This window comes from Rousettus aegyptiacus, unplaced genomic scaffold (genome assembly GCF_014176215.1).
Source record: "Rousettus aegyptiacus isolate mRouAeg1 unplaced genomic scaffold, mRouAeg1.p scaffold_m13_p_11, whole genome shotgun sequence".
Classification (NCBI taxonomy): domain Eukaryota; kingdom Metazoa; phylum Chordata; class Mammalia; order Chiroptera; family Pteropodidae; genus Rousettus; species Rousettus aegyptiacus.
Genome location: NW_023416286.1, coordinates 8,159,497 through 8,185,023, shown reverse-complemented (window position 1 = coordinate 8,185,023; position 25,527 = coordinate 8,159,497). Strand labels below are relative to the sequence as shown.

Genomic DNA, 25,527 nt, shown 5'->3' with positions numbered 1-25,527 from the left:
AAGAATTTCTGCAGCAAATAGAATCATTTCAAATTACATAAAGCAGAACTCGTTAGAAACACCAGAAGTGACCAGTTAAGCCCCAATCAATTCATTAAGCAAGACTGGAACAAATGTATTAGACAATGAAAATTCAAGTGTAAAAAATTAAGTCAGAATTTATTTGTATCATGTCATTAATAAGCTTGATTTAATAGATGAGCATTTTTTAAATTGGTGTTCTTTTGAGTACTACTATGAGAAAAGTAAATAGTTTCATGGTTAGACATGAATGAAAAATCCTGTATACTCTATCTAGCTCTTTAGTTTCAGAATGCACTGTTTAAAATTGTTTAACCAGCATCTTCTAAAGGGATGTCTATGTGTCTCATCTTAATGCAACCAAAAAGTTACCAGAATATTTTCTTTTCCTGTTAGACTTCCTAGAACCATTTCATTAATGTGAAACTCCAGAAGTTGGTCAGAATTGTAAGTATTACTAACACGTTTTTTAAAAATGAATTACAGAAAGGAAAAAAGCAAGACAGGAATACAAACACAAAAAGTAGGATAAGCTAGAAGGATGGATGGATGGATGGATGGATGGTGGATGGATGGATGGATGGATGGATGGACGGACAGACGAATGAACAGAAGGAAGAAAAAAAGCAAGGGAAGCAAGGAGAGAGGAAGGGGTGAGCTGCCTTTCTGCTACATTCTTCTCCATCATTAGCTAGCATGCCCATTTGTTTTGTCGTAACACGAAGCTCAAGGAAGGACGTGCTTAGTAGCTGTTCACCCCAACTGATAAATGTATTATATACTTTTCTCACATTTTGAAAAGAAAACATTGTTAATCTTTTCCTATACAAATATTCCAAAAGATTTCACTGACAGTTTTGCTAATCAATTCGTTTTGAATGTTGCTGATCTCCATAAGAAATAAAATAATAGAAAAAGTGAAATTGGATTTTGTTTTAAAGTTATAAAGAGTTTGAATAATTCAAAAGGCTCATATCATTTTTACAATTGTATCGGGCAGGGAGGGCCTAGAACAGAACACATTAAAATTCGGTATCATACAGATGTATGCATTTCATGACTTTTAAGACCTCCTGTGTTTGAAAGCACAGAGCTAAGAAGTTTTGGTTCATATTTAAACTCATAAAGTTGTTGCCCAGTGTTGATCAAGTCAATTAACCTATGCAAACAATTCACCTTCCTTGGTCTTGCAAAGAATGAATGAGAATCAACATGGATGCCCTTTAAAAACTGTATTGTACTTGGCATTGTGCCAGAGCCAACATCTGTCAAGAATTATGCCAAGAATGATAAAGTGATTTATTAGATACGACTAACAAATAGATAAGAATCATAAATAGATAATAAATAATAAAAAAAAATTGCCTACAATTCTTTTATTTTTTTGACAAAATCATCTGGATCACTTTTTTTTTTTAACTTTTGTACTGTTATTAGTGAATAATTCATAGCCTGGACAAGGAGACTAATACATTAGTAAACATTAACAAAACATTAATAAACAACTACGATTGATAAAGGTGTAATATAAAAATATGAAATACTTATCTTGAAGAAGTATAAAAGATAACAGTAGCCAAAGTATACATAATAAGAAATTAGGAAATTATACTTTTTTAACTGTAAGATTTTTATGAGATATGACTCCTATGTTTTGCAAATTAGAAATTAAAAATCAAAAATTTTCCTTAAGCTTTTTCACACATTATGTATAATACTCAAAGCCCTCTCTCAATTTATTGATAGTCTAGCTAAACCAAAAACTCAACTTTATTATTATCATTATCTTTTTGCCATATTCTCATTAAGGTTTTTATTTTTAGATAGAAATTATATTCGCTGTGTACTAGTACTTTTTCTATAACTCTGCTTTAAGGTTCTCTCATTCCATGCTGTGGAGAGTTTAGCTTGGCTACTTGGTGGTATTGCTGCCTCAGCATCCATTTTGGGGAAAATAGAGATTTGACATTATCGTGTTTTGGTTTATATGGTCTGTTCCCTTAAACAATCAGATTATTCCTCAGAGACAAAAATCAGCCCGTGGTCATTCTTTCCGAGGCACCCTGAGAGTTCTACTGCTTCCCCTTCATTTTTCTTACTGTCTGTGGAATTCTGCCACTCACCTTTAGCTCTAGAGCTCTAGAAAGGTTTCCTGGCCTGAATAACTGGTTTTCTCTACATTTTTTTCTGAAACTTGCTAAGCATCACAGAATTCCAGGCCTCCTCAAGGCATGCAGCCTACTGACTGTAAGAGAGAAAGCCCCAGCTAGAGCACGGATTCTGCATTTATGTGACCTGTGTCATAAGTCCAGCTCCTCTACTTACTAGATTGATAGTCTTGGGAAAACTGTTCTCTGACCCTTAGTTTCCTCAAGGTAAAGTAAAGTTAATAATACCGCCTAATTCTCAGAGTTGTTGCAATGTATTAACTCCATCGACTTAATAAGAGTACCCTTAATTCCTCTAATTAATAATTAAATCATAATATCCTTGATGAAATGCATTGAAAACCCTTACAGTACCTGGTACGTTGCAGCTTCTCAACAAACTGAGACACAGTTGCCAGGACAAAGTTGCTAACCTTATGTTAGGACTTGAGATCAGCCATTTCTTCATTATCTCACCTATAATTTTAATTTCAGTTTTCTTTATAGATTACTAATACATTAAAAAATGCATTCTATGTGTCAAATATTTTATAGGTATTTAAAAATGTTAACAAATGTTCAAGTTTGTAAGTGTAGAAGACAAAATCATAGAACTTTAGAACTAAATCAGACCATTTTTTTAATCTTCCCACAATTCCATGCTGGTTCTAAGATTTAATTCAGCTCAGTTAAACGTTCATTTAAGATACATAATGTGGTGACCTTAAATCAACTCATTAATTATATTACAAATAATCAGCTTCGATATTGGCATTGCAAGCTGAGGGGGAAAGGTAGCTTTGGGAATCCCTGCTTTTGTTCTGTAAAAACAGAGAAACAGCAGGCTTAGCTACATTTGAGAGGAATGCAAATACAAATTCCATATGTTTTACTATGGCAACATAAAACAAGAAGAACACATTCTGCAGACACCAAATTAAAATCTGTCTTGTTCCTCAAAGCCTTGGTCTCACCTACTACACACATGTAGTCTTAGCTTTCTCCCACCGCCCATCCCAGAATAGTTATTTTGCCACATGTGTGAAGCCTGAAAGCACAGGCTTTGTAGCATCCTTATCCCGATTCTACACATCAAGCCCCTAGTTCTGGTTTGTCCAGCTCCTCTACTTACCAGATTGATAGTCTTGGGAAAAATGAGCACATGGCTCATTGCTGTGTGCTCGTATGTTATGCGGGTTGGGCACACAGCTGCCTGCCATGGCTGTAAGCCCTCATGCTCCCCAGTGGTATTCATGGCAGTCACCAATGTCCATGCTCCTAATACCAAAACCAGACGAAGGTTTTACAAGAAAATAAAAGTATAGACCAATATTTCTTGTGAGCATTCATGCAAAAATCTTCGACAAAATATTAGCAAATCAAATGTGACAGTATACAGAGAATTATACACCATGACCAAGTAGAATTTATCACAGGCACGCAAGGCTGGTTCGACATTTTAAAATTAATTTCCTCTATCACATCAACAGGCTAAAAGAGAAAAATCACATGATCATAACAACAGATGCAGAAAAACCAGTTGACAAAATCCAACATCAGCTCATGAGAAAAACTCTCAGTGAACTAATAACAACAACAGAAAAACTTCCTCAACTTGATAAAGACTATCTACAAAATTGCTCCAACTAACATCATACTTAATAGTGAGAAAAGTGAAGCTTTCCCACTAAGATCAGAAACAAGGCAAAATGTTCCCTTTCACCATTCATTTTCAGCATCATGCTTGAAGTACTAGCTAATACATTAAGAGAAGAAAAGAAAAGATATCCATATTGGGAAGGAAAAATAAAACTGTCTTTGATGAGAGATGGAATGTGAAAGAATGACCCCCAACCTCCTGGAACTCATAGTGATTGTAGGAAGGTTGCAGGATACAAGGTTAGTATATAAAGGTCAATTGCTTTCCTATGTACCAGCAATGAACAAATGAAATTTGAGGTAAAAAACACATTATCATTTACATTAGTGCCTCCCAATGAAATACTTAGGTATTATCTAACAAAATATGTGCATGATCTATATAAGACAAACTACAAACTCTGATAAATGAAATTGAATAACTAAATAAATGAAGACGATTTCCATATTCATGGATAGGAAGATGTCACTGATTCCAGCGTGTGAAGATGTCAGTTCTCCCCAACTTGATTAATAAAGTCAATGAAATCCCAATCAAAATTCTAGCAAGTTATTTTATGGATGTCAACAAATTAATTCTAAGGTTCATATGGAGAGCCAAGAGAATCAGAATAGCCAACACAATATTCAAGGAGAAGACCACATTTGGAGGACTGATACTACCCAACTTCAAGACTTACTGTAAAGCTACAGTAATCAAGACAGTGTGGTATTGGTCAAAGAACAGACACGTAGATCAAAAGAACAGAACAGAGAGCCCAGAGAGCATAGAAATACAGTCTACTAATCATTGACAAGTAGCGAAGCAATGCAATGGAGCAAAAATAGTCTTTTCAACAAATGGTGCTAGAACAATTTGACATCCACATGCAAAAACATGAGCCTAAACACAGGTCTTACACCCTTCAAAAATTAATTCAGATAGATTATAGACCTAAGTGTAACATGCGAAACTATAAAACTCCTAGAAGATAACATAGGAGACTAAATCTAAGTGGTCTTAGCCTAAATGATGACTTGTTAGACATAACACCAAAGGCATGATCCATGAAAGATAGATAATAAGCTGGACTTCAGTACCATTTTATGTCCTTTTATTTTTGGTTTTTGAAGGATCAAATAAGTGTTTCCTTTTTCTTTTTTCTTTTTATACTCTTATAGTAAAGGGAGAAGCCTTAATTTGCAAGACAATTCTTCAGCAGTGTGTTTTATTTTATTTATTTTATTTCCATGGAATGGAATCAAACATGGACTGAGACTATAGAATGTACACTAGAAATCAGCAGATGCCAGAAACAGAGTAGGGAAGAACATTGAGGCCTAAACACTCAAAACACTTCACTGGGATCTGCTGATGGCAGCCAGAACCAGGATCTGAATCACACAGTGGGGACAGGTTCCAGGACCATTGGAAAGGGTGTGGGTGAGGGTGGGCAAGGAGCCGCATTGGGGTGCGGGTTTAGTACCAGGTAACTTGCTCTTGGCATTTACATACAGAATCAGTTGGCTCTATTTCTTACAAATACACATGGAGAGAAAGGAAGATTTGATCATTACTTTATGAAGCTGTTGCTTTGCAATAACATCATCAGAAATAGAGACAATTCATTCAGATTCAAATTTTAGTAGCAGGAAATAAATATCAAAACATCATCACTAGCCCTCAGTACAAAACCTCCACCCCACCCGATCCTTCCTCCTTGTCCCATCCCCTAGAACCCTCTGGCTGCTGCCACTTCACTACTGTCGTCCCCCACACTTCACATCCTTGTCAGCAGGAGAAGCAGGAGTGAAAGAGGCCAAAGACTGTGCTGCAAAATCTGTCCCCACTTGCTTTCATACCTTGAACTTCTTCATGGATCTGGTCTTCAATAGGAGCGATAAATAGCTTCTTAGGGAGAAAACATCCTTTAAAAAAAAGAGAGGGTAATTCTGATGACTTCTTAAACCAATCGTCCTCTTAAAGTAGAGCAGTCCACAGATTCACCAAGTGTGTCAAACAGAGGTGAAGGTTGCTGAGTAGGAGAAGCCGGGCAGAGCTGGAGAAGCTGAGGGTGGTCAGGACACCACGTGCTCAGATTTGTGTCCTGCTAGCAGTCTGTCCTCCACAGAAAAAGCTGGCAAGTTGGGGTGATTCGATTTAAGAAGTCCTGGTGGGGACAGGAAATACCCAAAGAGGGACATTTTCAAAAGTAGTGAGAATGGGGCAGGAGATGGAGAGCTGTTGTCCAAGAGCATTCATGTAAAAATAAAATTAAAAAAGAGAGCAAGAGGAAAAAATAGCCTCTTAAATGGTCTGAGGGCTCTAAGGACAAACTGAAAATGAGGTGACAGAAGAGCGAGCTTTTGTTGCTGGCCTGCCCTGCAGAGCTGAGCTGTCCATCAAAAGCTTCTTCCTGCACTCAGAGCTGCAGTCCCAGCTAGCCCCATTCCAAGGCAGAGATGGTGCTGCCCTTGGTGTTGGCATAAGGCTGTTATGTGAGGAGGGGTACTCAGTGTGTCATTAGCCACTTGACCTCGCCTTCTCCAGTGCACGGAATTGCTGCTCTAGAAGAGTATGCTGCTGCTTGACATCATCAATATCTCTCTGGTGTGTGTGGTTTTTCCTTCGCATATACCAGACATATTCTGTGGCTTTGTCTAGAATTTGGGCCTGGGATGCCTCTTCTTAGAGTGATGGGACCCAGTCCCACAAACTGTGAAAGCTGTCTTTGATGTGGTCCCTCTGTTTTTTGTACCTGTGCATTATTATGAGCCTGTTTGTCAGCGTGGCTCTGCACCTGGTGTGTTGTTATGGCTCCTTTCCTATTGCCCAGGGAGTGGCCACTGCAGCTGCAGCAGGGAAGAGGGAAGAGTGAAGGGGAGGAGGAAGTCACCTGCAACAACAAGCGAAGTCTCCTCAGAAACTCTGTCACTCACTCACTCACTCACTCCACACACACACAACACAGGCAAGAACCACCTCTTCTCTTCGATAACATTTTAAAATTCTACTCTGTGAAAGACAATGTCAAGAGAATTGAAAAGACAGCCGACTGCCTGGGAGAAAATATTCGCAGAAGACACATCTGATTAACTACTGTTATCTAAAATATATATATAAAAAACAAGAACAACAACAACAAAAAACCTCTTAAAATTCAACGGTAATAAACAGACAACTTAATTGAAAAATGGGACAGAGACTTTAACAGGCCCCTCACCAAGGAAATGTACAGATGGCAAATAAACACATGTTCCACATCATATGTCATCTGGAAATGCAAATGAAAACAACAGTGAGATACCAGTACACGCCTATTAGAATGGCCAAAATCCAAAACACTGAGAACACCAAATGCTAGTGAGGATGTGGAGCAACAGGAGCTCTCAATCATTGCTAGTAAGAATGCAAAATGGTACAGCCACTTTGGAAGATAGTTTGGTGTTCTTACAAAATGAAACATACTCTTACCAGATGATCCAACAATTGTGTTCCTTGGTATTTACCCAAAAAAGTTGAAAACTTATATCTACACAAGAGCCTTCATACACATGTTTATAGCAACTTAATTCATTACTGCCAAGACTTGGAAGCAACCAAGGTGTCCTTCAGTAGGTGAATGCACGAATAAACCATAGGACCTCCAGGAAATGGAAAATAATTCAGCTCTGAAAAGAAATGAGCTATCAAGCCATGAAAAGACATCAGAGAACTTTACATGCCTATTACTGAGTGAAAGAAATCTCTCCGAAAAGGCTACATGCATAATCGTATAGTCCAACTATATGACATTCTGGAATAGGCAAAACTATGGAGAAAACAAAATGATCAGTGGTTGCCAGGGATTTAGGTAGAGAATAGAGTTCAATAGGCAGAGCACAAAGGAACTTTATGGCAAAGAAAATACTCAGCATGATATTAAAATAATGGATACATGTTATTATTCATTTGTCCAAACCCATAGAATGTACAACAGCATGAACAGAATGAACCCTAATGTAAACTATGGACTTCGGGTGATCACGGTGTCAGTGTAGGTCCGTCAGTTTCACACATGCACCTCTCTGGTGAGGGTGCTGCTCATGGGAGAGGCTGTGCATGTGTGGGTGCTGGGGGCATCTCAAAGATCTCTGTACTTCTAATTTCATTTTGCTGTGAACCTAAAATTGCTTTTATTTTTTTTTAAAGTTTTAAAACCAACCCAAAATAAAACAAAAATGATTCATTTATGTGGTTGTGTGTATTAATTGTTCATTTAAAAATCACTGCATAGTATTCCACTGTATACATGCACAGTACTGTATAATTGTACTAGGTTTATTCTTCTACTGTTGAAAGATATCTTGATTGGTTACAGTCTTTAATGTTTATGTTTAAAACTGCTATTAACATTCACTTGCAGTTGTTGTATGGAAATAAGTTTCCAATTCACTATCTAGCAGTGTGATTAATGTCAGCTAAGTCTAGGTTCCAGTTATAAGAAAATACAAACTGTCTTCCAGAGTGGCTGTATTATTGTCCATTCTCACTAGCGATGATTGAGAGTTTCTGGTGCTCTGTATCCTTGTTAGCAATTTTTATTGTCATTAAAATTTTTTTTAACCATTCTGGTAATATAGTAGTATCTCATTATGACTTTAATTTGTATTTCCTCAATGAGGAATGATACTTAGCATCTTTCTATGTATTAATTTGTCACCTATATATCGTCTTTGGTAAAAATCTGTCTCTTGCTCACTTTTCAAATTGGGATTGTTTGTTTTACAATTGTTGAGTTTTACTTTATATAGTTCAGTTATAAGTTCTTGACTTCTAAACATTTTCTTTCAGTCAGTGGTTTGTCTTTCATTCTCTTAGCAGTGTGTTTTGTAGAGCAAAAGTTTTTAATTTTTGATAAAGTCTAATATATTATTTTTTTCTTTATGGATTGGGCTTTTGGTGTTTTATCTAAAAATTTACTGAGGTTATGTAGTTATTCTCCTTTACATTCTTTTAGAAGTTTTATGGCTTTACAAATCACATGTAGGTCTATGATCCTTTTGAGTTAATTTTGTATGTGATATAAGATATCGTTTAGATTTTTTTTTCTGCATATGGATGTCCAATTGTCCCAGGATCATTTGTTAAAAAGACTATCCCATCTTCCTTGGATTACCTTTGCACCTACATTCAAAATCAGTTGACTATACCTGCATAGGTCTATTTTTGGCCTCCCCATTCTGTTCTATTGATCTCTGTTTCTACTCTTTTGTTAATAACATATTGTCTTAATTATTGTACATTTATAGATAGTCTTGAATTAGTATCCCATAATTTTCAAAAGATGTTTTTATTATCATTCAGTTGACAATATTTCTAGCATCCCATGTGTTATCGTCTTTGACCCATGGGTTATTTAGAAGGGTTATTTTAAATTTCTAAATATTTGTTTTATTCCCCTGATATCTTGTCCTTCCTTCCTTCCTTCCTTCCTTCCTTCCTTCCTTCCTTCCTTCCTTCCTTCCTTCCTTCCCTTCTCTCTCTCTCTCTCTCTCTCTCTCTCTCTCTCTCTTTCTCTCTCTCTCTCTTTTTAGACAACTACAGCACCTAATAATTTTAGGTGGTCTCCCATCCAGGTAGTAACCAGGCCTGACCCTGCTTAGCTTCCAAGATCAGACGAGACTGGGTACATTCAGGGTGGCATGGCTGTAGACTGTTATTTATTTCTAAAAAAATTAATTTTGCTGGAGTACATACGAATTCTATCTTTTGAAATTTATTATTACTTGTTTTATATCTCAACATATGAGCCATTTTAGTGAATGTAACTTAAACAATTTTTAAAATATATATTCTGAAATAAATTATTAATGAATAAGAACATATATATATTCCATGATTGCGGGGTATAGCATTCTGTAGACGTAAATTAGGTCAAGGTGGTTGATAGTGTTGTTTATTTGGATTTTGGCGAAGCTTAAAAAGGAAAGAGTCTTTTGATACCTGCCTGATTCTGCCCTCCACCCCCGTATTAATCATTTCCAGTGCTGTGTATTCCTTTCTGAAGATTTAAGTTCACATCTAGTGTTTCTTTCAACCAGAAGAAATGTCTTCAGTGTTTCTTTTTGTTGTTGTTGTTGAGTTCTGTTTGAAAGAAAACTATTTTAGTTTTATTTTATCTAAAAATATCTCTTTTTTCTGAAGAATATTTTCACTGGTGTGGAGTTTTGAGTTAATAGGTTATTTCCTTACAGCACTTAAAAAATATCATTTTGAAACCAGAGGGCAACTGAGTCAGGGGCTCACGCTGCCTGTGCCGCTCAGCCAATGGACTGACAGGAGCTGAGCTGTTTAGAATAAGGATTTCTTGTCAGAGCACCAGTGATCTGAGAAGGCAGCAGGTCAACACCTTCAAAACTGCCTTGCCTTCTCAATTAGGTTTAGGGTATTTAAGGGAAAATCTGGGCATTATCCCAGAGGCTGCATGACAGTTGGGGGAGGGGCATCTGTTGTGTGTTGTGCTTCATGGACCCCTGGTCCTCCAGTGGCATTAACAACTCAGGAACAAAGAATGCTAGACCAGAAGGATTATGATCTGTGAGCATAAGCATAACTTTCAGGGCAACTTGCTATGGCAGGAGACGTTCCAAGCTCTGGGTCAAGCTGTTAGTGACGATCTATTGTTAAGCTACAGGGCAAGGAAAAGTGAAGCTGAGGACGCTGTGAGGCCTCTATTCTGGGGGTCCCAACCAGGTGGTTCCTCAATTTCATTGTCTTCTGACCTCCATTGTTTTCACTGAGATGGTCATTCTTATCATTGTTCTCATGCATGCAATATGTCATTTTTCTCTGTTCGTTCTCAAGTTTTTCTGTTTCTTTTGCTTTTTGTCAGTTGTTCTAGGTGTGGTTTTATTTATATATATCCTGCTTGGACTTCATCAAGTTTCTCGAATCTATCAGCTCATGTCTTTTAGTAAATTTTGGAAACTTTTGGTCTCTTTTTATACGTTTTTTCTGCTCTGTTCTCTCTTTCCTCTCCTGAGTTTCTAATTGCACATATGTGTGATTACTTAGATTTCGTCCCACAAGTCTCTGAGAATATGTCATAGGTGACTTTCAGAAGAACTCTACAAAATGACTTTCCTCTTCTCTTTTACACATGAGGACTGAACATATAGAGGTTTGCATAGACAATTAAGTGACAAAATTAAAATTAAAAACCAGTTCTTTTATTGTAACCCATTGTGTTATTTAGAATCCATTAATCCATACTGATATTAAATGGACACATAAATAAATAACTAGGGGCAAGGAGAAAAGAAAAACTATTCTTTACTGTAGAATACCAACTAACAAATATAAAAGAAAGAATAGACTTTGACTGGCATGTCCTTGTTGGTTTAGTCCAAGAGATCACTGGCAACAACAGTAGATGTCTGGGTTTTGTTTCTGTCTTTTTATTATGAAAAACAATGTTAAGGAGGCAAATATGGATTAACAGGAGGAATCCTTACCTTTGTTTTCCTTAGAAGACTTTCATGACAAGCATTGCTGTACTTTTCTCAAGAGACACACAAAATGGTTGCTGCTGCTGCAAAAAAATTGGTCAATGACATGCACTTAGGTGTTATTTTCTAAATGCACGAGATCCCAGAAGAAATAACGGTTTATGATATGCGACGAGGTGTTATTCCCAAAACTACCCCCAGATTGTGGCAGTGAAGGAATATTTATGAAGACTTACTTTCGTGTGTTATTTCCAAAATGCAAACAAGATGGCATCAGAAAACAAATTTTTATGATGACATGGACCTTGGTGTTATTTTAAAAATGTCCACAAGATGGCAGCCGAGAACAAGTTTTTATGACTTGGTCTCCCATTTCTAAGATTCACACAAATTCAATAGGGAACAATTTGAAATGATATAAGATGGAGTCTTTTGAATTTCACACAATATAGCAGCAATAAATTTACTTGACATACACTGTGGTGTTATTCTCCAAATGCCCACCAGATGGGAGCAGAGAATAATTTCTTTTTACTTACACTCTGCGTAACTTCCAGATGCACATGAGTGTGGGGCAGGAAATGAATTTTCATGATGTCCTATACCGGGGTGTTATTTCTAAAATGGCCACCAGATGGAAGCAGAAAAATTATTGTAATGACATTCACTTGCCTGCTATTTTAAAAATGCCTGTGAGATGGCAGCAGAGAACAATTTTTCATGTTGCGATCTTGTTATTCCCAAGATTCACATGAAATGGCAGCAGAAAAAATTTAATAATGATATACACTGGGGTGTAATTTTTATTATTATTTATGCCTATAGCACCTAGTCTTCCCAGGTAGTCGCCCACCCAAGTACTAATCTTGCCTGACCCTGCTTAGGTTCCGAAATCAGACGAGCTCTGGTGTGTTCAGGGAGGAATGGCCATAGACTGGTCGCTATTTTCAAAATTCCCACAAGATGGCAGCAGAGAACAATTTTTCACGACATCCATAATTTTTCTCAAGATGCACACGAAGTGGCAGCAGATAATTATTTCTCGAACACTTTCTCTTGGGTGTTGTTTATAAAAAGCACAGGAGTAGCAACAGAAAAAGTTTTTCGTGACATGCGCTGTAGTGTTATTTCCAGAATTCCCACCATATGGCAGCAGAGATTTAGTATTCATGATGAGAAACATCTGACTGTTAATTCTGAAATCGTAACAGATAGCAGCGGAGAATAACATTTTATTACGTACATAATGTGTACTTTGCAATATGCACTCTATATCAGGATTGAAAAGAAATTTTTTGATGACATACATGTGGGCGTTATTTTCAAAATGCTCAATAGAAGGCAGGAGAGAACAATTTTTTATGACACGCATTCCTATGTTTATTCCAAGGTAACACGAAATTGAAGAAGAGATAAAAATTTCATCATGTCATACACAAAATGCTCCAGATGGCAGCAGAGAATAACCTTTAATTATTTCCACTCTGGTGTAGATCAGAGCTGAAAATTTATTTTCATGATGGCATACATTCGGGTGTTATTCCCAAAATAACCACAAGATGGCAGTAGAAAACAAATTTCTATGATGACACCCTCTAACTTGTTATTTTAAAAATGGCCATGAGATGAAAGCTGAGAATAATATTTCATGACATGCACTTCAGTGTTTTTCCGAAAATGAACGTGAAATGGTAGCAGACAACTTCTCATAATGACGCACCTGAGGAATTAGTTTCAAAATGCACACATGGTAGAAACTGAAATAATTTGTGACATGTGCTGTAGTCTTCCTCTCAAAATGGCCTGCAGGCGGCAATGAGAATGAATATTCATGATGACTGAAGTGTTTTTTGTAAAATATACACCAAATGGCAGCAGAGAATAACTATTTATCACACTCTAGTGTTATTCCCAAAATGCACAAAGTTAGGAGAATATGAATTTTCATGATGACGTATACTCAGGTGTGATTTCTAAAATATCCACCAGATGGAAGCAGAAAATATGTTACAGTGACACAGGGCATGTTATTTTCAAAATGCCTGTGAGAAGGTAGAAGAGAATAATTTTTCATAACATACAGTCCTGTGTTTATCTGAAGATGCACACAAAACGGTCGCTGACAAAAACTTCGGTCAACAACATGCTCTTAGGTTTTATTTTCTAACTGCACAAGATAGTGGCGGAAATAACTGTTTATGACATGCGATGTGGTGTTATACCCCAAATTCCCACCAGATGGCAGCACTTAGTGAATATTCATGATGACCTATACTCAGGTGTTATTCTCGAATTGCCCACAAGATGGCAGCAGAAAATAAAATGTTATAAAGACATACACCTGGGTGATGGCAGCAGCTAATTTGTCTTGTACTCTGATTTTATTCCCAAGATTCACTCGAAATGGCAGCAGGAAAAAAACCTATAATGACCAATTCTGGGGTGTTATTTTCTAATTTTTTAAATATAAACAAGATAGTAGCAATATTTTCCTGACACGCACTGTGGTATTATTTTGAAAATGCCCTCCAGATGGCAGCAGAAAATAAATTTTCAGGATGACAACGCTGGGGTGTTATTACTCAAATATTCGCCCAATGGCAGCAGACAATATTTTTTCCCTTACACTCGTGTAATTTTCTAGATGCACACAAGTTTAGCGGATAAGGTGAATTTTCATGTTCCCTAAGTAAAGTTTTAGTCCCAAAATTCCCACTAGCAGGCAATGGAAAAAGATTTGTTGATTAAAGAAACCTGGAAGTAATTTTCAAAATTCCCACGTGATAGCAGCATGGAACAATTTTTCATGACAGGCACACCTGTGTTCATCTGAAGATGAACATATTTGAAAGCATAGTGGAGATAAAAATTTTAAACGTCATTTTCAACAGGCACTATTTTGTCATACACAAAATGCTCACCAGATAATAGCAGGGAACAAATGTTCATGATGCCAAACATTTGGTGTTATTTCTAAAATGCCCACCAGATGCAGCACAAAAAGTTATATGATATATCCTTGTTCATTATTTCAAAAAAGGTGACGAGATGGCGGCTGAGAATAATTTTTCAGAACATTCACTGCTGTGTTTTTCCCAACATACGTAAAATGGTCGAGAACAACAAATTTCATAACGACATGCTCTTAGTTATTATTTTCAAAATGTACAAGATAGCAGCTGACATTACTCTTCATGACACGAGCTGTGGTCTTCCCAAACTGTCCACGAGATGGCAGCAGAGAATGAATATTCATGAGGACAACACTCACTCAGGTTCATTCCCACAAGATGGCAGGAGAGAATAGCTTATTTATTCTTATGTCATTCCCAAGATGCGCACGAGATTAAGACAAAAAAAATATTTTTCATGATGACCTATACTAAGGTTATATCCTACGGTTATATCCAAAATTCCCACCAGATGGAAAGGAAAAAAATATTTTTGATGACATACAGCTGGTGTAATTTTTAAATGCCCATGAGATGACAGCAGAGAATAATTTTACGACTTGCACTGATGTGTTGTACCCAAGATTAAATGAAATGGGAGCAGACAAAAATTTCATAGTCATGTCATTGGTGGTATTTTTTAAAATACACAAGAGGGCAGCAGAAATAAGTTTCATGATATGCAATCTGGCGTTATTCTCCAAATGGCCAAAACGTGGCTACAAAAATGAGTATTTATGATGACCAACTCGGGGGGATTACTCCTTAAATGACCATCGATGACAGCAGAAAAAAATTTTTGATCACTTACACTCTGGTTTTATTCCCAAATGCCAGCCACATGACAGCCGAGAAATACATCTAATTACTTACACTCTGCTGTTAATCCAAGATGCAGATTAGATGAGAGAGGAAAATATATTTTCAGGTTAGTGTACAATTGGATGGTATACCAAAATACCCACAGGATGGCAGCAGAAAATAAATTTTTACGATGACATACACTGGCGTGTTATTATCAAAATACCCAGGAGATTGCAGCAGAGAATAATTTTTATGACATGCACTCCCGTGTTTATCCCTAGATGCACATGAAAGTGCCACAGACAAAACTTTTTCTTAACGACCAACTCTTAGGTATTACTTAACCGCACCAGATAGCCCCAAGAAATAACTAGGTATGACATGGGCCGTGGTGTTATACCCCAAATGCCCACGAGATGGCAGAAGAGAATAATTTTTCATGACATGAAATCTTGTTTTTTTTTTTTACCAAGATACACACAGAAAGGCAAGTGATAACAACTTTTCATAATGACAAGCCCTTGAGTGTATTTTCAGAATGAACATTAGATAGCAGAATAAATAGCATTGTATAACGTGCGCTGTGGTTTATACCCAAATTTTCCACCAGGTGGCAGCAGAAATACGCTTTTACATACACTGGTAAAATTCCCTATCTGCACACAAGATGTGGGCAGAAATTAATTTTCATAATGTCATACAGTCTGGAGTTATTTACAAAGGTCCAGGAGATGGCATCAGAGGCTAAGTTTTTACGATGACATACACATGGGTGTTATTTTAAAAATGCATACGATAGCAGTAGAAATCACTATTCATGATATACACTGTTTCATTACTCCCAAAATGACCACCAGATGGCAGCAGAAAGTAAATTTTTATGATAACATACACCCAACATGGTCGCCATATGGCAGCAGAGAATGTATATTCATGATATCAAAACTCAGGTGTTATTAATAAAATATGCACCTGATGGCAACAGAATGTTAATTTTTATGATGCTGTGCACTCTGCTCTTTATCCCATATGCCCACATGACAGCAGCAGAAAAAAAAGTATGACACACACCGGGTGTTATTTTTTACATGCCCAAAGATGTAGAGAACAAATTTTCATGACATGCACTTTTGAGTTATTCCCAAGAATCACGATATGGCAGCAGAGAAAAAAATTATAACGACATGCCTGGAGGTGTTATGTTTTAAATGTAAATGAGTCATTTGCAAAAATAATTTTACACGAAGTGCGCTGCTGTATTATTCCCTAAACGCACACCACATTGCGGCAGGAAATAACTTTTTATATTTACATACGCGTACGTGTTATTTTCAAAATGCCCACCAGATGGCAGCAGAGAATAATTTTTTATGACGTGCACTCTTGTTTATCACAAGATGCACACAAAATGGTCACAGACAAAAACTTTGTTTAACCAAATATACTTAGGTGTCATTTTCTAATTCCATGAGATAGCAAGAAATAACCACTTATGTTACGAGCTAGGGTTTTTTGAAAATGCCCACAAGATGGCCGAAGATAGAGAGTCACTTCAAGACATGCACTCCTGTGTTTTTCTCAAGATGCACACAAAACGACAGCAGAAGACGTTTCATAATGACAATCTCTTGAGTTTATTTTCATAATGCACATGAGATAGCAGCAGAGTAACATTAATGAAATGCTCTGTGTTTTATTCCTCCCAAAATGCCCACCAGGTGGCAGAGAGAATAAATTTTTATGATGACATAGAGCTGTGTGTTATTTTCAAAATATCCACGAGGTGTTAAAGGAGAAAAAATTTCATGATATGCAATCCTGTGTTGTTCCCAAGTTTCACACACGATGATAGTAGTCAAAAACTGTTCATAATGACATCCATTTGGGTTTATTTTCACAATACATGTGAGATGCCCGCTGAAATACACTTAATGACACTCTTTGTTGTGTTTTTCCCAGAATGCCCACCAGCTGGCAGCTAAAATGAATACTCGTGATAACCTACACTAGGGCAACAGAATTAATTGTTACGATGATATACATCTGGGTGTCATTTTCATAATGCTCACCAGCTGGCATAAGAAAATGAATATTCAAGCTATCAAACACTCAAGTGTTATTACTAAAATCTACACGAGATGGCAGCAGAGAATATCTCTTTATCACTTAGGCTCTGGTGCACAAAGATGAGCGAAGAAAATGAATTTTCATGACCTATAATCATGTGTCATTCCTAAAATGCCCAGCATATGGCAGCAGAAAAATATTACATGGAGATATACTTGCATGTTATTATCTAAATGCCCATGAGATATACGCTGAGTATATTTTTTCATGATATGCACTCATCTTATTTCAAAGATGGACACAAGATGGCCTCAGAGCAAAACTTTGCTTGGCGACACGGTCTTATTTTCTAACAGCCAACATAGCAGCAAAAATAACTGTTTGTGATATGGGCTCAGGCCCCTCAGGTAGGAAGGTTTGGGTCACATCCCCCAGGTCAGCCACAAGTGCTCCTGTGCTCTGAAAGCCATGGCAGTGTTTGTGCAGAGGCCCTGCTTCCCATGGGCTTTTCCCAGACAATGACTGGTCACAGTAGGGACAATAGGACAGGTCATTCCTGGGAGACAGGGGCTCCTCTGATGGCCAGCTTGGCTTGGTGACTCTCATGGAGCCTTGGCCAGCTTCACATAGATGGCCTAGCAGTGACCTAAGATAAGTCTGACGAACCTGCTCTCCTGACCATCAGACTTGTGTCTCTGTCTGCTGACTCTCCCAGCGTATTCTGGCTCCTTCCCCACAGTCTCTGACAGGTGTTTCTCCTAACACAGCACTGCTGAGTTTCATCCCATCTTCGAATCTGCTTCTTGGAGGACACTGAGTAACAAAATCATTTTTATCTGTGCACCAAGGACCTGTTACTTATTCCGTCTTGTAAAATCCTTCTCTTTATCCATCTCATCCCATTAGCATCTGCTCCATTTTGCTTGTCTTTGTATTATCTCTTTGAGTTAATAGATGTTTGTTGTTCTAAGCCACTGACTTTTGGGGAAGTTTGCTACACAGAAATAGATAACTAATAAAACTCTCTTAAGTTTTTATTTGTCTACAGCTCTTTGATTTCCTTGCACGCTGAAATTATCTGCACTCACTATTTCTAGTTCCTCTCCTCCTGTTCTCTTTTATTCTCTTGTACCCCTTCTTCCTTCCCTCTCTCCCTTTTTCCTTTTTATTATGGAAGAATCAAAACATATAAAATGACTATGTGGTTATGCTAAAAGGAAGAATTATCTGGACCTATATGCTACAAGTATAATGCCAAGGTATATGGAATAAAATTAAATAAAAAACATTATTAATAGAATCTGAAAAAGTATGCCTGGGCTGATTACGAACAAGTTAGTCGGTTTTCAACTCTTAATTCTTTCCCTTCGACTGAGGTTTTTTGTTGGTTTGTTGGTTTTCAGAAGAAGCACATCAGCAACAGGAAGACTTACACAGTCCTGGTATAAGTTTAAATGGGCACAAGCACATTGGAAACCAAATGAGCATTATTGAGTACAGTTAAAGACACACCACGTATAGCCCAGCAGTCCTACTCCTAAGCATTCTCTGGAGAATTTTTTGCCTTGTGGCCCAGGAGACATGTACACTAATGTTCACAGCAAAAATTGGAATAACAACATAGGCATCAGTAGGAAAATAGCAAAGTTGTGGTATAATTATAAAATATAAGACTTCAGCAGTAAAAGTGAATGAACTACAGCCTCACACATGAGAGGTAACTCCCTACATAATGCTGAGTCTCAGAAGAGTCCATGCAGCAAGAGTTCACTGTACAGGAAGTTCAAAAGCATGCAAAACTAAACAATGTTTGGTTTGGGGACAGACACACTTATTGTAAAATCTTTAGAGAAACTCAAGGGAATGGTAAACACAAGACTCAGGATAGAGGTTACATCTGGGGGATGGGACTGAGGGGCCCTCACGGGGGCTTCCTGGCTTCTGTTTCTGACACCAGTGGTGGATGCCCAGGTATTTAATTGATTATAATTCCTCAAACTGACACTTTTCAAACTGTGGCTTGTGATCTATTCCTGGTTCATTTTTTAAAAAGGAGAGTGAAAAGAAAGAGAAAAGAAAATACCAAAGTGTATTGCAAGAGTACTTAGCAAGAACTACTCACATTGGAACAAATCCACAACCAATTATTACGAGCCATGTCAGAGAGAGGGTCAGGATGTCATAGAAAATGGCATTGGTTAGAAATAGGTCACATTTTCATTCACTCTCCATAAATTCTGGTATGCAATCTTCAATCTGATGTGCAAGTGATTCTATCTTGTGAAGGATTTGATGTGTTATTTACATTTAACCTCACATACAACTGAATTAAATACCGTTACAGAAGTGGAAAAGCACACTGTCGGTCAATGTAAGTAAATTTGAAAACGTTATAAAGGGAAAACCAGTGATGGAATAAAAAGTTTAAATGAAAAACACAAGAGAGCTGCTTTAAAACAAACTTTAGAGGCGCATATTAACAGTGCTTTTTAGAATCACGTTGGTGTCCGAATCACTTCTACCAGATCTCATTCAAAAGCACAGTGAAAGATGTGAAATTTACTCTAGGATGTCAACTGGACAGCCAGTTTTGGACATTTTCTTCCTCAATTGGAGTTAAACACCTCTGCCTACTGCATCACACCAAAACTGTTGTCATGGTGCTAAGCTAGGTGTATAGACTGAGGCATGAGGTTCACATTTTTCTAACTGAAAAGTAATTTCATCATGCAAATGTTTTTGAAGGTGATGTTGAATAAGAAAACTGGCATTTTAGCCAATATTCTTGACATTTTGAAAATTATGATTACAGTGACATTGGTTAACGAAATCCAGTAAGTTTCAGGTGTACGATTCAACAGTAAGGCATATATATGTTGCATTGTGTTCACTGCATATAGTTAGATTTCTTTGTCACCTCATATTTGACCCCTTTTACTCCGTCTACCTCCCCTCTTCCTCCTCCCTCTCTACCCTCTGGTTGACATTCTTAACAAACTAAATTTGAAACTTCTAATGATAAACAAAGATAGTTATTATTTTAAAGACATTCTTGTTAAGGCACCCACATCTTGGAACTATTTGGTCTAGCTAACTATAGGTTCCCAACTTTGTTGCAACTTATTGAAAGAAACATTATCACTAAAGGTAATTTCAAGAAGCACAAAAGTTGATGTATCTCCTTTCTTTTTCTGTTTCAGACTTTTACTCATTGCTTTCCAAAAGTGAAATGTAATGCATTAACGAAAAATAATCAGAAGAAGGAAACACTGACTTTCAAAACCCTGAAACATTAATTCAAAATTTGAGTTTTAAAATGTGTATAAATTCTTTGACACTCCTCCTTTCCAGAGGTGCAGTAATTCCTTCCTCTTGAGTGTGGGCTGCACTTAATGACTCACTTCTGACAGAGTAAGGCTAATGTGATGGTGTGTGACTCTGAGTCTAGGACAGAAAACACTGCAGCTTGCATCTTGCTTGCTCTGTCTCTCTCTGATCACTTTCTCTGGAGAAAGAAGCTGATTTTCTGCCTTATGAAAAGTCCACATGGCTAGGAATGGAGGCCTCCTGAGACCACCCAGGTAGAAATGAGGCTTCTTCCAACAGCTTCTTCAAACAGTAAGTCATGTTTCATGTGAGTCCTCCAGCCCCAGTCAAGCCTTCAGATGATGCAGCCCTGGCTGACAACTTGACAGCAGCCTTGAGAGAGGCCCTGGCCAGAAGCACTCAGGTCAACCTCTGCCAGATTCCTGACCTTGGGGAACTGTGTGAGAAAATATACATTTGTTATTTTGAGTTGCTACATTCTGTATAATTTGTTATGCTGCAGTACATAACTGATACAGTGTTTAAAGAGAGAATGAAATGTTGCATTTTAATTTTCATTTGCTCTAAATTAATGATAAGATATTAACAATATTATTTGGTTTTAAGAGTTAAGAATTTCCATGGCTAAAAGGCAGGATGCATTTTCTTACCATTCACAGCACTCTATTTACTTGTACTTTGATTTCCAACCATGACCCAATCAAACACAAGAGGAAGAACAAGTCCCCAATAACAACCCTCGTTATTCACTTCCACTCAGTTATCCAATCAGACACTAATGTGGGTGCTGCTGGGAAGGGATTTTGCAGATGTAACTAAGTTCTCCATCAGTTGACTTTAAGATTGGGAGGAGGGGGCTGTCCTGGGTGGGACTGTCCTGATCAGGTGAGTGCTGATTGAGGTTCCTGAGCAGAGATTCCAAGTGTGAGAGGGATTCAATGTGAGGCATTTCTCCACTGGGGGCTTTGAAAATGCAGGGCCACGTGGCAAAGACTGCTGGCCACAAGGTGACAGGAGCAGCCATCCCCTGGCACCTCCTCGCTGACAGTTGTCAAGGAAATGGGGGCCTCAGATGCACTACTGGAAAAAACTGAATTTGGCTGACTGTCTCTACATAAGCTTGGAGGAGGATCCTGAGCTCAGGATGAGAACACAGCTTTGTGACATCCTGACAAGAAAAACCATCCACACCACGCCTGGATTTCTGACTAAGGATCTGTGAGCAAATAACTGGGAGTTGTTTTGAGCCACTAAATTGTGGTAATAGCTCAACGGTGCAACAAATAAGCACGGAGGATTCCCTCCCCCCCATCGGCTTGAATTTATGAACTGATGTGCACACTAGTTACATGTAATAAAATCTTTATGAACTTTTTTTGTATTTTTTATTTTATGATTTTATGTGATGTAATTAAATTTTAATACAATCATCATTTACCAACATTTAACTTAATGCCTACTATCTGTCAGGAATGGCTTTATATGCCTGGGAGGCAACTTTGACCTAAGTAGCCTAAAGCCCCTGTGCTCACATGCCTTATATTCTAGAGACTTCCCACAGAGAGACAAAGCCATTGCAGGGTTTTGGTGAAGAAATGGAACATCCTGAGTCACATTAGCAGGATCTCTGATCCTTGTGGGGAGAATAGGTTTTGGGTGGCAGGTGGGGTAGCTCTAGTGCCACAATCAGGAGTGAGAGGGTGGTGGAGACTAAGAGGGGAAGAGGGCCTGGGGATGAAAGAGACAGAGGGAAGGGCTGGAGAAGCGGCAGGCGAGAAAGTGCAGCAGAAGTAAAGAATTCTACAGCAGTGGAACTCTGAGATTTAAATATGTTTTTTTAAAAGGTCTTTAATAAACTATCTAGAGCCTAGCAGGTTGTTCTGTGGACCTGCCTAAAAACTAATTGCCTCCTTATGTTAATCAGTTTAAAAAATAATAATATGTCCCAATAAAATATGCACACCACTTAGATGTGAATTATTCATTAAAAAAATAGGCCATGCAGGAGCACTAGTGAAGGACATTTTAACTGCACTGAACACTTGGAACTTTGAGGCTGTACATGCTGCTGGTTGAAATACACTCTAACAAACTGCTTTCATGTCCTTTTTTTGTATTGAAGATGTGGGGGACTCACACAGACAGACTCTGGGCTGTGGAATGCAGATCGTTTTACAGTACAAAAACCTGGCAGGAGTCACAGACATGCTGTTTGGGAAAGTAAGACTTAGGAGCTTTGTGGGCCTGATCACAGTGCTATTTGGACACATATCTATCCGTACCAAGGAGCAAAATCTCTTCTTTCACAGATTAGCTTCCTGATGATCAGGGGTTTTCAAGATTGTGTTACCACCCTGGTTCATAGACAGCAAGGAGACTGGTAACTGTGAGGAATCTCTCTGTTTTTTTCTTTTTTTATTTTTTTTAGGCACGACTTCTCCAGGATGAAAGAGAAAACCCCTGTCCTTCCTTAGTTCCCAGGGCGAGCTCACTCTCAGGCATCAAGTTCCCTGGGGCTGAGCTTTCTAGAAGAGTCCAGGGGAGAGGCAAAGGGCAAGAGGCTGAGGAGAGCATTTCAGGAGGGGTTCCGGGAAGCGGAGAGGAGGCAACGGGGCTCGTCCCAGCCTGGGGTCTCTCCCTGGGTTCCTCACACAGCTCCTGGGCCAGGACTCAGGGAGACAGGGTGACAAAGAGCTGTCAGTGAAGGAGGAGCGGTCAGGGCAAAGTCCCAGGTCCCCAGGGCGTGGCTCTCAGGGTCTCGGCCTCCAAGGCGGTGTCTGGGGTGCGGAAGCTCAGCGTTGGGGAGTCCCCGCCTCCCCGAGGTTTCACTTCTCCCTCTCACAACCTGCGTCGGGTCCTCCTGTCTGGATACTCATGACGCGACCCCAGTTCTCACTCCCATTGCGCGTCCGGTTTCTAGAGAAGCCAATTGTCACCGCCTGTTTATAAGGTCTCCACGGCCCCGCCCGGACAGGTTCTCTCCAGACTCCGAGGATGCGGGTCATGGGGCCCCGAACTCTCCTCCTGCTGCTCTCGGGGGCCCTGGCCCTGCCCGAGACCTGGGCGGGTGAGTGCGGGGTCGGGAGGGAACGGCCTCTGCGGGGCAGGAGCGAGGGGACCGCCCGGCGGGGACGCAGGACCCGGGGAAGGCGCGTCCCCACCGCCCAGGCCCAGAACCCCCGTCCCGTCCTGACCGTCCCGCGCCCTCCGCACCCCGCGCCCCTCGTCGCTCCCGGCCCATCGACCTCGGACCGGGACCCGCGCGGGGAGGAGGGCCGGCGGGTCTCAGCCCCTCTCCGCCCCCAGGTTCTCACTCCCTGAGGTATTTCCGCACCGCCTGGTCCCGGCCCGGGAGCGGGGAGCCCCGCTTCGTTGCCGTCGGCTACGTGGACGACACGCAGTTCGTGCGGTTCGACAGCGACGCGGCGAGTCCGAGGATGGAGCCGCGGGCGCCGTGGATGGAGCAGGTGGAGCGGGAGGATGCGCAGTACTGGGAGCGGAACACGCGGATCGCCCAGGGCAACGCACAGACTTACCGAGTGAGCCTGGACAACGTGCGCGGCTACTACAACCAGAGCGAGGCCGGTGAGCGACGCGCCCGGGGCCCGGTCCCGACCCCCGTCCCCGCGGACAGGCCGGGGTCGCCCCGAGAGTCCGGGCCCGGGCTCCGCCCCGAGGCCGCGGGACCCGCCCGGGAGGGGGCGGCGGGGACGTCGCCGGGTGTCGCTTTCGGTTCGGCCCGGTCACCGCGGCGGGGCTGACGCGGCGTTGACGCGGGGCGGGGACAGGGTCTCACACCCTCCAGTGGATGTACGGCTGCGACGTGGGGCCGGACGGGCGCCTCCTCCGCGGGTACAGTCAGGTCGCCTACGACGGCGCCGATTACATCGCGCTGAACGAGGACCTGCGCTCCTGGACCGCGGCCGACGTGGCGGCGCAGATCACGCGGCGCAAGTGGGAGGAGGCCGGGGTGGCGGAGGGCGACAGGGCCTACCTGGAGGGGGAGTGCGTGGAGTGGCTCGGCAGATACCTGGACCTGGGCAAGGAGACGCTGCAGCGCGCAGGTGCGAGGGCCCGCGGGGCCTCCCCTCTCCCTCGGGGGCCCGGGGCTCCTCCAAGGATGGAGGAAAGTGGGACCCGAGCCCCCGCCTCCCCTGGGCCGGGACAATGAGTCCGTGAGGGTTTTCAGATCCGGTGCCAGAGGGCGGCTCGCCCAGAGGGCCCAGCTTCCCTCAGGCACAGTGAGGGGTGCTGTCTCTCAGGGGACGAGGGGGAGGCCATCTCGGGAATAACTGGCCAGCGAGCGGTTCCCTTTGACTGTGGCGGCTGCGCTGAGAACTCTGGGGACTTTTTCTCTCAGGCCATGTTCGCTGCCCCACACCCGGTGGGGTTGGGTCTCACTCCAGCTTTTCTGAGTCATTTGGCCCCACCCAGGTCAGGACCAGGAATCCCTTCTCTCCCCTTCAGAGACTTATCTCTGACCCTGGCCTGTCTCAGCCTATCTAGAACTTTCTAAAGAATAGGAGATTACCCCAGATACCTCTGTCCAGTCTGGTGTCTGGGTTTTGTGCTCCCTTCCCCCACCCCATTTGTCCTAAGCATTCTCAGCGTGGTCACAGAGCACTGGTGGAGCGTCCCATGAGGGATGAAAGTTCCTGAATTTTCTGACCCTTTTCCTCAGACCCTCCAAAGGCACATGTGACCCACCACCCCATCTCTGACAATGAGGTCACCCTGCGGTGCTGGGCCCTGGGCTTCTACCCTGAGGAGATCACCCTGACCTGGCAGCGTGACGGGGAGGACCAGACCCAGGACATGGAGCTCGTGGAGACCAGGCCCGCAGGGGACGGGACCTTCCAGAAGTGGGCGGCAGTGGCGGTGCCTTCTGGAGAGGAGCAGAGATACACTTGCCACGTGCAGCACGAGGGGCTGCCGCAGCCCCTCACCCTGAGATGGGGTGAGGAGGGGGCCGTGGGCACAGAGCCTCTTCTCAGGGGAAGCAGGAGCCCCCGGAGGACTTCGGCAGGGTCGGGGCTGAGGCCTGGGAGTCAGGGTCATCACCGTCTGTTCCCTTCCTAGAG

The 25,527-nt window shown here is 40.8% G+C and overlaps 1 protein-coding gene and 2 pseudogenes across 1 annotated transcript; 1 reads left to right on the top strand and 2 right to left on the bottom strand.

The window, feature by feature from the left end:
- Positions 1–9,384: 9,384 nt before the first annotated feature.
- Positions 9,385–9,503, bottom strand: LOC118609872 (annotated as a pseudogene).
- Positions 9,504–12,113: 2,610 nt separating this feature from the next.
- LOC118609810 lies at positions 12,114–12,232 on the bottom strand (annotated as a pseudogene).
- An 11,193-nt stretch (positions 12,233–23,425) lies between these two features.
- Positions 23,426–25,525, top strand: LOC107511741 (HLA class I histocompatibility antigen, alpha chain G). The gene is made up of 4 exons (XM_036229002.1): positions 23,426–23,513; positions 23,720–24,031; positions 24,235–24,510; positions 25,128–25,525. The coding sequence occupies exons 1-4, from the start codon at positions 23,441–23,443 to the stop codon at positions 25,523–25,525; spliced, it is 1,059 nt and encodes a 352-aa protein (XP_036084895.1). The 5' UTR covers positions 23,426–23,440.
- Positions 25,526–25,527: the final 2 nt, after the last annotated feature.

What these genes read in the sequence shown, in the direction of transcription:
- LOC107511741 (XM_036229002.1), top strand. Translation starts at nt 23,441, where the DNA reads ATGCGGGTCATGGGGCCCCGAACTCTCCTCCTGCTGCTCTCGGGGGCC. An exon ending in CCTGCCCGAGACCTGGGCGG is followed by an intron (nt 23,514 to 23,719) that starts GTGAGTGCGGGG and finishes CGCGGGGAGGAG; the next exon opens with GGCCGGCGGGTCTCAGCCCC. An exon ending in CTACAACCAGAGCGAGGCCG is followed by an intron (nt 24,032 to 24,234) that starts GTGAGCGACGCG and finishes GGGCGGGGACAG; the next exon opens with GGTCTCACACCCTCCAGTGG.